General features: G+C 46.8%; 7 protein-coding genes across 13 annotated transcripts in view; 4 read left to right on the top strand and 3 right to left on the bottom strand.

Annotated features, from left to right (window-relative positions):
- LOC143288343 (uncharacterized) overlaps window positions 1–13,368 on the bottom strand; it is a 63,279-nt gene that overhangs the window by 12,632 nt on the left and 37,279 nt on the right. For 5 of the 7 annotated variants that reach the window (XM_076596720.1, XM_076596723.1, XM_076596716.1 and 2 more), the window contains 3 exons: window positions 12,939–13,107; window positions 6,528–6,696; window positions 2,181–2,389 (listed from right to left, as the gene is read on the bottom strand). In XM_076596720.1, the coding sequence (XP_076452835.1) occupies window positions 13,089–13,107 (19 nt within the window). In that variant the 3' untranslated portion in view covers window positions 2,181–2,389; window positions 6,528–6,696; window positions 12,939–13,088. Of the gene's footprint in view, window positions 1–2,180; window positions 2,390–5,534; window positions 5,584–6,527; window positions 6,697–12,938; window positions 13,108–13,368 lie in introns of those variants that run through there. The other 2 variants (XM_076596718.1, XM_076596719.1) reach the window with 2 other exon arrangements.
- LOC143288013 (histone H2B, gonadal) lies at window positions 3,629–4,115 on the top strand. Its single transcript, XM_076596266.1, has one exon. The coding sequence runs from the start codon at window positions 3,644–3,646 to the stop codon at window positions 4,010–4,012; it is 369 nt and encodes a 122-aa protein (XP_076452381.1). The 5' UTR covers window positions 3,629–3,643; the 3' UTR covers window positions 4,013–4,115.
- On the top strand, window positions 5,714–6,534 carry LOC143288342 (histone H3). Its single transcript, XM_076596715.1, has one exon. It carries the CDS (start codon window positions 5,714–5,716, stop codon window positions 6,122–6,124), a length of 411 nt encoding a protein of 136 aa, XP_076452830.1. The 3' UTR covers window positions 6,125–6,534.
- Window positions 6,753–7,700, bottom strand: LOC143288012 (histone H4). The gene has a single exon (XM_076596265.1). The coding sequence runs from the start codon at window positions 7,544–7,546 to the stop codon at window positions 7,235–7,237; it is 312 nt and encodes a 103-aa protein (XP_076452380.1). The 5' UTR covers window positions 7,547–7,700; the 3' UTR covers window positions 6,753–7,234.
- On the bottom strand, window positions 9,072–9,815 carry LOC143288010 (histone H2A). Its single transcript, XM_076596262.1, has one exon. It carries the CDS (start codon window positions 9,623–9,625, stop codon window positions 9,236–9,238), a length of 390 nt encoding a protein of 129 aa, XP_076452377.1. The 5' UTR covers window positions 9,626–9,815; the 3' UTR covers window positions 9,072–9,235.
- Window positions 9,814–10,322, top strand: LOC143288011 (histone H2B, gonadal). Its single transcript, XM_076596264.1, has one exon. The coding sequence runs from the start codon at window positions 9,851–9,853 to the stop codon at window positions 10,217–10,219; it is 369 nt and encodes a 122-aa protein (XP_076452379.1). The 5' UTR covers window positions 9,814–9,850; the 3' UTR covers window positions 10,220–10,322.
- On the top strand, window positions 11,923–12,945 carry LOC143288340 (histone H3). The gene has a single exon (XM_076596713.1). The coding sequence runs from the start codon at window positions 12,125–12,127 to the stop codon at window positions 12,533–12,535; it is 411 nt and encodes a 136-aa protein (XP_076452828.1). The 5' UTR covers window positions 11,923–12,124; the 3' UTR covers window positions 12,536–12,945.

The following is a 13,368-nucleotide window of genomic DNA, read 5'->3' as shown; positions in this document are numbered from 1 at the left end:
TAAAGGGGCTCTCCCCGAGCCCCCACTCAAGAATGGAGGCGGGTACACCGCCAATAATCAGGAAAAGGCGGACGTGCTGGCCCTCTCTTTTGCAAGGGCCAGCCAGACCGCGTCCCTGGGCCAGAGGGAACAGGAGAGGAGGAGGTCCAAGGGACTCGTCCCCGACCCCCCTCCCTGCAATACCATACATAATGCTCCACTGACAAAAAAAGAAATTATAGAAACTTTAAACGGTATAAAAAATATAAACAAAGCAACTGGCACTGATCCAATCTCATATAAAATGTTAGGAAGGCTTCCCCCCAATATGATAGATGCCCTATATAGATTTTATGAGAGATGTTGGACGGAGGGGGCCATACCACAGGCCTGGAGGGACGCCATGGTAGTGGGCGTCCATAAGCCAGGGAAACCCAAGGGGTCCCCAGACTCTTACCGCCCCATCTCTCTCACACCTCACCTAGGAAAAATTTTCGAAAGAATTGTTAAGAATAGGCTAGAGAACTTTTTAGAAAAAAATCACATTATTCCATCTTTTCAGGCAGGATTTAGAGTAGGCAGGAGCTGCACAGACCATCTAGTTAGTTTAAATTGCAATATAAAGAAAGCCCTTGCTAAAAAAAATAAAGTTTTTGCTACTTTTTTTGATATTAAAGGTGCCTACAACTCAGTGTGGCACAACAAATTACTTTTTAAATTAGGTAAGATAGGGATTAATGGTAAAATGTATGATTTCATTAAGCAATTTTTAAGTAGTAGAACACTCAGAGTACGGGTGGGTAACGCCCTTTCACGAACATATAAGCTCGACATGGGCGTCCCACAGGGAAGCATCATAGCTCCCACCTTGTTTAATATTATGTTGTATGATATGAATAAGTTAAATTTTAGAAAATGTTCTGTACTGGTGTACGCTGATGACATGGTTTTATGGTCAGAAGCCTACAAGTCACGGTCTGTTAACAAATACGATAAAGCCTTAAAAGATTTTCAATATGATATAGACCTACTTACCACTTATTTATTTTATAACGGTTTTTTCTTCTCAACAGGTAAATGTGTATTTATGGTTTTTAGCAGAAAAAGGGACACTGATTTTAGTGTACACATTTATGATGACGTCATAAAACAGGCGAAACAAGTAAAATTTCTGGGCGTCATTTTTACTGAAACTCTTAACTGGAACACGCACATTAATTACCTGATAAGTAAATCTACCTCAGCCATTAATTTTATCAAAATATTATCTAAAGAAAAATGGGCCTCTGACCTTAAGGTCCGTGTAAACTTAGTTAGGGCCCTGGTAAGGTCACGCCTCCTGTATGGACAGGAGGTTTTTTTCAATGCACCTGCGTCAACGATGCAACGACTGGAACAAATCGAAATAAGGGCTCTTAAGGTAGCCCTTGATCTCCCCAGATATGCCACTACCTTACAAATCTATCGGGACATAGATTGGATGCCCCTGCCCTATACAATTAAATTAAATTGTTCAAACTATGCCATACGTTCTTTTGCGACTGAAAACCCTACACAGGCTGTCTTCTCACCACTCTATGGAGATGAAAGTAATATTACCAACTTTCAAAAAATTAAGGAAAAAACACCACATATATACAGAACAATCACACAAATCACGGATTACATTACACCTACACTTAAAGATGCAGAAATAAATACAAACTTTATTACTAAACCATTCTCTGTTCCTCTTCCTTCTTGGATGTTGGAACCACTAACGGTAGATACTTCACTCGAAGAAATATCAAAGAAATACCAACCAAATATTATTAGTTACAAAGCAAAAGAAAAAATCCAGTCCATTGCACATTCACTTCAAATTTATACTGATGGCTCCAAACTAGACAATACACATATTGGCAGCTCCTTCTCCATCCCCGCTCTAAAAGTCACACACAAATATAAGTTAAATGATAATATATCCATTTTCACTGCAGAACTCTGGGCCATTTGTATGGCCTGTACATACATCAACGATATGCAGAACCCTCCCATCTCAGTTGCGATCCTCTCCGACTCCAAGTCAGCTATAACAGCAATTAAAAATAATACATCAAACAGAAACGAAATAATTAAAGAAATATTACTCCTAAATCACCAAATCGTTACCAAAGGTACCTTAATAAAACTAATCTGGATCCCCTCGCATTCAGATATACCTGGTAACGATTTGGCAGATAGAGCCGCCAAGGAGGCGGCCATGGGCCGGACAATCAACGTCTCGAACGTGGGCCTCTCGGTTTCAGAGGCGAGATCAATGACCAGACGGGCAGTCCGCACCCAGTGGGAGGCAGAACTGGGCCGAGTGGCCGCTGTTCGCGGGTGGGACCCGTCCCGTGTTAGAGGAGGTCTCTTCCTCCGGGTCCCACTGCACATACAAAAATTGACCTTTCGCATCAGGACAGATGGCATCAAATCCAAATTCAATCAAATTAAATGTAATTGCAGACAATATTTAAATATGAAACATCTTTTTGACCCCTGCACAGAAATTCACTCACACTTTTCCGAATTAAGATTATTGTTAGAATCAGCAAAACTAACATGCACACATGTCACAACAACTAGGAAGGGCCCACTAGGGTGGACACCCCTCATTAAATTTGCAGAACTTATAAATACCTTAGAAAGAGGCTATCTGTTCTGATGGCGACATCCCGATCTTTCGACTTCCATGCGTCCCACAATTTCCCCTCCCCCATCCTCCCCGGCCCTCCGTCCCTCCACCGCCCCGTCCCGCTCCTTCCCCTTGTCCCATCGTTTCTGACCCTCCCCCCCTCCCCACCCCCCCCCCTTCCTCCCGCTCTTTTTCCCCGCTCGGACTCCATTTGCTGTACCGTGGGAGCGAAGGGGTTTCTCCTTGCCACCCCCACCCGCGTTATGAGCTGAGCCATACTCACCATATATACACGACAATACATGAACTCTTGTTGGAAGGGAGGGAGCGAAGGGGTATCGCTCCTCGCGACTTTTGCCCCCACCCTCTTCTTAGACAGTAATGAAAAAAAAAAAATTTTTTTTTTTAACCTCTTGTGTTATTATTATTGACGTATTTTAAATGAAAGATATGAGCCCTTGTTTGGAGGGGAGGGAGCGAAGGGGTATTGTGTCGCTCCTCGCGGTTCTGCCCCCACCCTCCACCCCGACAGTGTATATCACATAAATAGTGGTGCTCTATATTTTGAGTAATGTTATATTTTATAAACTTGCACTTCTTAGTCATTCAATATTTAGTCCATAAAAGATGTCTTTTACATGAGTATGAAGTGTAGCTGTGTATATACGTTTATGTCTTGCTTCTTTTCTGTACATTCTTCTTTGTTACAGTTTTTAATCAGGTGGCCCTGAGATTTTATCTATTTTTAAACGATTTAAATAAAGATATCTTATCGGCCCCTCCCCATGGACAGCAGCCTCGGAGCATACAATAATATCGATATTTTAGACGTAACTCTTATTACATGCACACAACATATTTCTCATCAGTTCCTAACCCCCTCTTTTTTTCCTGTTTGTTTTTCCAACAGCAACGGCAAACACCAATGTCTCACATGGCGACCGCCGGAAGACGTTAAACCCTATAGTTCCGCCTTGCATTCAGTCACTCGTTCAACGTGCGACAATGCCACCCAAAGTCAGCTCCAAAGGTGCCAAGAAAGCCGGCAAGGCTAAGGCCGTCCGTGCCGGAGACAAGAAGCGCAAGAGGAAGAGGAAGGAAAGTTATGCTATCTACATCTACAAGGTGCTGAAGCAGGTGCATCCTGACACTGGTATCAGCAGCAAAGCCATGTCCATCATGAACAGCTTCGTTAACGATATCTTTGAGAGAATCGCCGCTGAAGCTTCCAGACTGGCCCACTACAACAAGCGTTCCACCATCACCAGCCGCGAGATCCAGACTGCTGTGCGTCTGCTGCTGCCTGGTGAACTGGCCAAACACGCTGTCAGCGAGGGTACCAAGGCCGTCACCAAGTACACCAGCAGCAAGTAGACCTGCCTTCCTTCCGAAGGAACAGCTTTCCCTGCTGTCCAAAGGCCCTTCTCAGGGCCACCCATCTTTTCCAAAGCGAGACTGGTCTATCTTGTTGACTCAGTTGTCATAAATAATTATAGTAAGATAGTAAGAGCTGAGCTGAACATAAATCAGATCTACCACTGAACTCGAACTCGATCTGTTTAATTCTAATGTCAGCCAATAATTCAATATACATACACACACACATACATACATACATACATACATACATATACCAGAGGATACGAAAAGTAAATGTTTCTACAACAACACGACGACGTACACTGAACGTAGATGTGTGCGTATACCAGTTATTACGATGTGTGCATGCATGATTATATTCGCTCTTCCCCACACCACCACCCAACCGCTGAACCCATAACCCCCACCCTAGTAGTAGTAGTAGCAGTATCAGATAACAAATAGCTATCAGTGATATTTCCACTGAAGAACACACTGCCATGTCAAAGATGGTGTCAGTGACCCTGATCAAGGCAACACAAGCCTGCACACGCCGGCCGACAACCATCTCAGTACACGCGAACACGCATACATGAACACACACACACACACACACACACACACACACACACACACACACACACACACACTCTCTCTCTCTCTCTCTTTACTGTGTCAGTCAGTCGATCGGTCAGTCAGTCAGTCAGTGCAATCACTTGGTCACACACACACGCGCGCGCTCTCAATCAGTACCGTCACTGTCAGTCAGTCAGTTGGTCAGTGCAATCACACACACACACACACACACTCTCTCTCTCTCTCTCTCTCAGTCAGTACAGTCACTGTGTCAGTCAGTGCAATCACACACACACACACACAGATTCGTATACACATGTACACACACACACACACACATGCACACGCACGTAACCACACACACACACACACAACACACACTCTCTCTCTCTCAGTCAGTACCGTCACTGTGTCAGTCAGTGCAATCACACACACACACACACAGATACGTATACACATGTACACACACACACACACACACATGCACACGCACGTATTCACACACACACACACACACTCTCTCTCTCAGTCAGTACCGTCACTGTGTCAGTCAGTGCAATCACACACACACACACACACACACACACACAACACACACACACACTCTCTCTCTCTCTCTCTCTCAGTCAGTACCGTCACTGTGTCAGTCAGTGCAATCACACACACACACACACACACACACATACGTATACACATGTACACACACCCACATGCACACACACGCAACACACAGACACAGACACACACACACACACACACACTTGGTCGTCAGCACCATTGCCTCAGGATATCTAGGTCAGATATATCTAGGTCAGATATAATTATCTGTCTGTGCGGTTTCAGTCAGTCAGTCAGTCAGTCAGTCAGTCAGTGCAATCACACACACACGCACACACACACACACACACACACCGACACACACAGACTTGGTCGTCAGTTACTGTGTCAGTCGCAGCAGTACCAGTACTGCCCTGTGGGGCAGATTTCATTGGCCATGAAGAGACGTAAGCTTGGCGACGATTGGTTGGTTCACCACCGCCACCGCTCGACTTGCACTGGCCCCGCTGCCCGGTATATAAGGGCCTCGCGGCGGCGAGTCGGATTCACCGTCTCTCTCGCTGAAAGACACGAACAAAGAAAATGGCCCGTACCAAGCAGACAGCCCGTAAGTCGACCGGAGGGAAAGCTCCACGCAAGCAGCTGGCCACCAAGGCTGCACGCAAGAGCGCCCCTGCCACGGGAGGTGTGAAGAAACCTCACCGTTACAGGCCCGGTACAGTGGCTCTTCGTGAGATCCGTCGTTACCAGAAGAGCACTGAGCTGCTGATCCGCAAGCTGCCCTTCCAGCGTCTGGTCCGTGAGATCGCTCAGGACTTCAAGACTGACCTGCGTTTCCAGAGCTCTGCCGTCATGGCCCTGCAGGAAGCCAGCGAGGCCTACCTGGTCGGTCTGTTCGAGGACACCAACCTGTGTGCCATCCACGCCAAGCGTGTGACCATCATGCCCAAGGACATCCAGCTGGCCCGTCGTATCCGAGGAGAGCGTGCTTAAGTTCAGCAGCACCCCGGCACATACATCACATCAAGGTCCTTTTCAGGACCACCCTCATTTTCCCAAGAGAGCTGGTCTTTCTCATTGCATATATATAAACATAATATGATATATCCTATCCTATCATATATCATGTCATATCAAATCATATCATATCATGTGTGTGAATACTGTACCTTAAAATCGCAGCCACAGCAAAATGAACAAATAAATAAATTATCATGAAAACATGACACCACACCACATCAGATCAGATCAGATGTATATATACATAGCATGAGAACAAAACAGCATTCAGCAATTACCAAGCCTCAGCTAAGAGCATATACACATACATACATTAAGAGGGGGATGGACACATCAAGTTGATCAGTGAAAATAAACAGATAGGTCTACGACATACAACTACTCCAGCCTCCTTAGCTCTGGTCACGACGGGTCAGGGGGCAGAGGTTAGCGGCAGCCATTGACAGTCGATCGAGTACGACAGTTCACAGTTCACAGGTCGGGTCAAAGGTTAGCAGCAGCCGCAAGCCATTCTCAGTCTCTCTCCTCATTGGTCCACAACACGCCTGCCCACCAATCAAAAGCACGTCGTAACAACTCCCTGCTCTGTGTGTGTGTGTGTGTGTGTGTGTGTGTATGTGTGTGCACCTTTCAACTCTGACCTCTCCAGCTCCCGTCGCCGCGTTTTTGCCCTTCTCTTCCTAGGTCTTTTTTTTATTTTTTTTATATATATATATTTTTTTTTTTAGCTTTTCAAAACCCTCTCTTGTCTGTGTGTCTGCGTAGCATGTCAGCTGAGCTGAGCTGAGCTGTGGTTAGGTGAGGTTAGCTTAGCTGAACTTAACTTAGCTTGGGTTAGGTGAGATAATATTAGCTGCTAGGTATCTAACGAACACACTCGCTCGCTGGACTGGTCAGTGACAACAATGATGCAACTGCATCACAGCTTACTGTGCCGCACACACACACACACACACGCAACACACACTGGCTGGAAAATGACACACAATGGGACACACCAGCTCTCTTGTGAAAATTTGGTAGCCCTAAAAAGGGCTTGATTGAGTGGGTCTGGGAAGAGGGGCAGACAGCAGTTGCTGTTGTCTAACCGCCGAAGCCGTACAGGGTGCGACCCTGACGCTTCAGTGCGTACACCACATCCATGGCCGTCACTGTCTTCCTCTTGGCATGCTCCGTGTAAGTGACAGCGTCCCGGATAACGTTCTCAAGGAAAACCTTGAGCACACCACGGGTCTCCTCGTAGATCAAGCCGGAGATACGCTTCACACCACCACGACGTGCCAGACGACGGATAGCGGGCTTCGTGATACCCTGGATGTTGTCACGAAGAACTTTGCGGTGACGCTTGGCGCCCCCCTTTCCCAGGCCCTTACCTCCTTTGCCGCGACCAGACATGTTTCTCCTTTGGCAACTGTACTGCAACAGAATGTAAATCGCACAGTTTTTCAGCCTTTTATGCGCAGCTGCCGTCTCTCAAAGAACGACACGGAGCAGCCTCACGACGTTGTTTTCATTGGTTGAAAGGCCTCCCAGCCAGCCACTCGCTGTCCATGTTTTATCTGACCCCTGAACCACAATGGCGGACTCGGTTCACAGGTCATAGCCAAGGGCGATAATAAACATATACACAATCGGTCTCTCTCTCTCTCTCTCTCTCAACTAAATATATATTTGTACATGTCTGTGTGTGTCTGAAACAACGGCACATGCACGTAAGACTGCCAGTGTGCTTATATCTCCACCGTTGGAAAACAATTAGGTAGTCAGTCAGTCAGTCAGTCAGTGTGTGGTGACTGAGTGTGTGTGTGTGTATGTGTGTGTGTGTGTGTGTGTGTGTGTGTGTGTGTGTGTGTGTTTGTGAGCGGCTGAGCGTGTGTGCATGTCTATATGTTTGTTCACATTTATGTGCTTATTTGTTCATTTATTCTTTATCATTATTGTCTTCTTATTTATGTTCATTTCTTCTTCTTTTCCTCCAGTTTATATTATTTCATTATCTGTCTTCTGTATGTTTGTTCACATTTATGTGCTTATTTGTTCATTTATTCTTTATCATTATTGTCTCCTTACTTATGTTCATTTCTTCTTCTTTTCCTCCAGTTTATATTATTTCATTATCTGTCTTCTATGTGTTTGTTCACATTTATGTGCTTATTTGTTCATTTATTCTTTATCATTATTGTCTCCTTACTTATGTTCATTTCTTCTTCTTTTCCTCCAGTTTATATTATTTCATTATCTGTCTTCTGTATGTTTGTTCACATTTATGTGCTTATTTGTTGATTTATTCTTTATCATTATTGTCTTCTTATTTATGTTCATTTCTTCTTCTTTTCCTCCTGTTTATGTTATTTCATTATCTGTCTGCTTACTTTTTTCTTTTCTTTATTTTCCTATTGAAGTTCATTTCTTTACTTATCTATTCATTCATTTAATTATGTATCCACTTGTTTGTTTCTGCTCTTTCTCTTTCTTCTTCCTTTCTCTCCCTCCACCCCCTTTCCCCTCAAGGCCTGGTTGATCACGTTGCAGCATGTGCTTGGCAGATGTTAGATGTGTGCCAATGTATCAGTATGTGTAGAACATAGCAGCAGCAGCAGCAGCAGCAGCAGCAGCAGCTCCTCGACACACAGAACACAACACAGACTGACTGGCAGCTGTGGACATGTCAGCGACAACACAAAAGAAACTATGATGCAGCGTGATCGACCATGTGTATGTATGTACGCATGTATGTATGTATGTGTGTATGTAGGTAGGTAGGTATTTATCTGTGGTGTGTGCGTGCAGGGGGTGGGGGGAGGAGCGATGCCACACGTATCACATGCAACCAGTCGATCAGCTGATCAGTCAGTTTCTCTGTCTATCTATTTATCATGTGTAATTTGTGTGCACACATGTGTTGTGCCGGTATATAACGTATGCATTATTTTGTGTCAGTGTGTTGCAAAGTAAGCATCTGACACATCCAGACGCATCACAACACAACTTTGTGGCAGCGAGATTGGCCAACCCACTCGGGAAAAAGGGTGGTCCTTAAAAGGACCTGGGTCACTTAGTGGAAAGTGAGTGATGAGTGCTCCCTTAGGCTTTGCCGCCGGGGGCCTTGGTCTGGGACTTCTTGGGCAGAAGCACAGCCTGGATGTTGGGCAGCACACCACCCTGAGCGATAGTCACACCGGACAGGAGCTTGTTCAGCTCCTCGTCGTTGCGGATGGCCAGCTGAAGGTGACGAGGGATGATTCTCGTCTTCTTGTTGTCACGGGCGGCGTTGCCTGCCAACTCCAGCACTTCAGCGGCCAAGTACTCCAGCACGGCGGCCAGGTACACAGGGGCTCCAGCACCCACACGCTCAGCATAGTTGCCTTTGCGCAGGAGACGGTGGATACGCCCCACGGGGAACTGCAGTCCCGCGCGAGAAGAGCGGGACTTGCTCTTTCCCTTGACTTTTCCTCCTTTACCACGTCCAGACATGTTTTTTCACTTTCAGTTGATAGCAAGTAGCAAACTGACCTCACTGCAGCGCCCCAGCAGCGTTTTATTCAAGACCGTCATGAAGCCTGCACACAGCCCGCTCGCTTCACCGATCGACCAATGGCAGTCGCGCCGTAAGGCACAGCCGCCTTCCGACCCGACGCCCGAGATATTCGCAGCTCGCGCCGCGCGCCTTGCATTCAGTCACTCGTTCAACGTGCGACAATGCCACCCAAAGTCAGCTCCAAAGGTGCCAAGAAAGCCGGCAAGGCTAAGGCCGTCCGTGCCGGAGACAAGAAGCGCAAGAGGAAGAGGAAGGAAAGTTATGCTATCTACATCTACAAGGTGCTGAAGCAGGTGCATCCTGACACTGGTATCAGCAGCAAAGCCATGTCCATCATGAACAGCTTCGTTAACGATATCTTTGAGAGAATCGCCGCTGAAGCTTCCAGACTGGCCCACTACAACAAGCGTTCCACCATCACCAGCCGCGAGATCCAGACTGCTGTGCGTCTGCTGCTGCCTGGTGAACTGGCCAAACACGCTGTCAGCGAGGGTACCAAGGCCGTCACCAAGTACACCAGCAGCAAGTAGACCTGCCTTCCTTCCGAAGGAACAGCTTTCCCTGCTGTCCAAAGGCCCTTCTCAGGGCCACCCATCTTTTCCAAAGCGAGACTGGTCTATCTTGTTGACTCAGTTGTCATAAATAATTATAGTAAGATAGTAAGAGCTGAGCTGAACATAAATCAGATCTACCACTGAACTCGAACTCGATCTGTTTAATTCTAATGTCAGCCAATAATTCAATATACATACACACACACATACATACATACATACATACATATACCAGAGGATACGAAAAGTAAATGTTTCTACAACAACACGACGACGTACACTGAACGTAGATGTGTGCGTATACCAGTTATTACGATGTGTGCATGCATGATTATATTCGCTCTTCCCCACACCACCACCCAACCGCTGAACCCATAACCCCCACCCTAGTAGTAGTAGTAGCAGTATCAGATAACAAATAGCTATCAGTGATATTTCCACTGAAGAACACACTGCCATGTCAAAGATGGTGTCAGTGACCCTGATCAAGGCAACACAAGCCTGCACACGCCGGCCGACAACCATCTCAGTACACGCGAACACGCATACATGAACACACACACACACACACACACACACACACACACACACACACACACACTCTCTCTCTCTCTTTACTGTGTCAGTCAGTCGATCGGTCAGTCAGTCAGTCAGTGCAATCACTTGGTCACACACACACGCGCGCGCTCTCAATCAGTACCGTCACTGTCAGTCAGTCAGTTGGTCAGTGCAATCACACACACACACACACACGTATACACATGTACACGCACGCGCGCACACACACACACACACACACACTCTCTCTCTATCTCTCAGTCAGTACCGTCACTGTGTCAGTCAGTCGGCCAGTGCAATCACACACACACACACACACAAACACACGCGCGCGCTCTCTCAGTCAGTACCGTCACTGTGTCAGTCAGTCAGTTGGTCAGTGCAATCACACACACACACACACACACACACACACTCTCTCTCTCTCTCTCTCAGTCAGTACAGTCACTGTGTCAGTCAGTGCAATCACACACACACACACACAGATTCGTATACACATGTACACACACACACACACACATGCACACGCACGTAACCACACACACACACACACAACACACACTCTCTCTCTCTCAGTCAGTACCGTCACTGTGTCAGTCAGTGCAATCACACACACACACACACAGATACGTATACACATGTACACACACACACACACACACATGCACACGCACGTATTCACACACACACACACACTCTCTCTCTCTCAGTCAGTACCGTCACTGTGTCAGTCAGTGCAATCACACACACACACACACACACACACACACACACAACACACACACACACTCTCTCTCTCTCTCTCAGTCAGTACCGTCACTGTGTCAGTCAGTGCAATCACACACACACACACACACACACATACGTATACACATGTACACACACCCACATGCACACACACGCAACACACAGACACAGACACACACACACACACACACTTGGTCGTCAGCACCATTGCCTCAGGATATCTAGGTCAGATATATCTAGGTCAGATATAATTATCTGTCTGTGCGGTTTCAGTCAGTCAGTCAGTCAGTCAGTCAGTCAGTGCAATCACACACACACGCACACACACACACACACACACACACACACCGACACACACAGACTTGGTCGTCAGTTACTGTGTCAGTCGCAGCAGTACCAGTACTGCCCTGTGGGGCAGATTTCATTGGCCATGAAGAGACGTAAGCTTGGCGACGATTGGTTGGTTCACCACCGCCACCGCTCGACTTGCACTGGCCCCGCTGCCCGGTATATAAGGGCCTCGCGGCGGCGAGTCGGATTCACCGTCTCTCTCGCTGAAAGACACGAACAAAGAAAATGGCCCGTACCAAGCAGACAGCCCGTAAGTCGACCGGAGGGAAAGCTCCACGCAAGCAGCTGGCCACCAAGGCTGCACGCAAGAGCGCCCCTGCCACGGGAGGTGTGAAGAAACCTCACCGTTACAGGCCCGGTACAGTGGCTCTTCGTGAGATCCGTCGTTACCAGAAGAGCACTGAGCTGCTGATCCGCAAGCTGCCCTTCCAGCGTCTGGTCCGTGAGATCGCTCAGGACTTCAAGACTGACCTGCGTTTCCAGAGCTCTGCCGTCATGGCCCTGCAGGAAGCCAGCGAGGCCTACCTGGTCGGTCTGTTCGAGGACACCAACCTGTGTGCCATCCACGCCAAGCGTGTGACCATCATGCCCAAGGACATCCAGCTGGCCCGTCGTATCCGAGGAGAGCGTGCTTAAGTTCAGCAGCACCCCGGCACATACATCACATCAAGGTCCTTTTCAGGACCACCCTCATTTTCCCAAGAGAGCTGGTCTTTCTCATTGCATATATATAAACATAATATGATATATCCTATCCTATCATATATCATGTCATATCAAATCATATCATATCATGTGTGTGAATACTGTACCTTAAAATCGCAGCCACAGCAAAATGAACAAATAAATAAATTATCATGAAAACATGACACCACACCACATCAGATCAGATCAGATGTATATATACATAGCATGAGAACAAAACAGCATTCAGCAATTACCAAGCCTCAGCTAAGAGCATATACACATACATACATTAAGAGGGGGATGGACACATCAAGTTGATCAGTGAAAATAAACAGATAGGTCTACGACATACAACTACTCCAGCCTCCTTAGCTCTGGTCACGACGGGTCAGGGGGCAGAGGTTAGCGGCAGCCATTGACAGTCGATCGAGTACGACAGTTCACAGTTCACAGGTCGGGTCAAAGGTTAGCAGCAGCCGCAAGCCATTCTCAGTCTCTCTCCTCATTGGTCCACAACACGCCTGCCCACCAATCAAAAGCACGTCGTAACAACTCCCTGCTCTCTCTGTGTGTGTGTGTGTGTGTGTGTGTGTGTGTGTGTGTGTGTGTATGTGTGTGCACCTTTCAACTCTGACCTCTCCAGCTCCCGTCGCCGCGTTTTTGCCCTTCTCTTCCTAGGTCTTTTTTTTATTTTTTTTATATATATATTTTTTTTTTTTTAGCTTTTCAAAACCCTCTCTTGTCTGTGTGTCTGCGTAGCATGTCAGCTGAGCTGAGCTGAG

This window comes from Babylonia areolata, chromosome 12 (genome assembly GCF_041734735.1).
Source record: "Babylonia areolata isolate BAREFJ2019XMU chromosome 12, ASM4173473v1, whole genome shotgun sequence".
Taxonomy (NCBI): domain Eukaryota; kingdom Metazoa; phylum Mollusca; class Gastropoda; order Neogastropoda; family Buccinidae; genus Babylonia; species Babylonia areolata.
The sequence above is the reverse complement of the archived record's forward strand: the minus strand, read 5'-3'. Positions and strand labels throughout refer to the sequence as shown.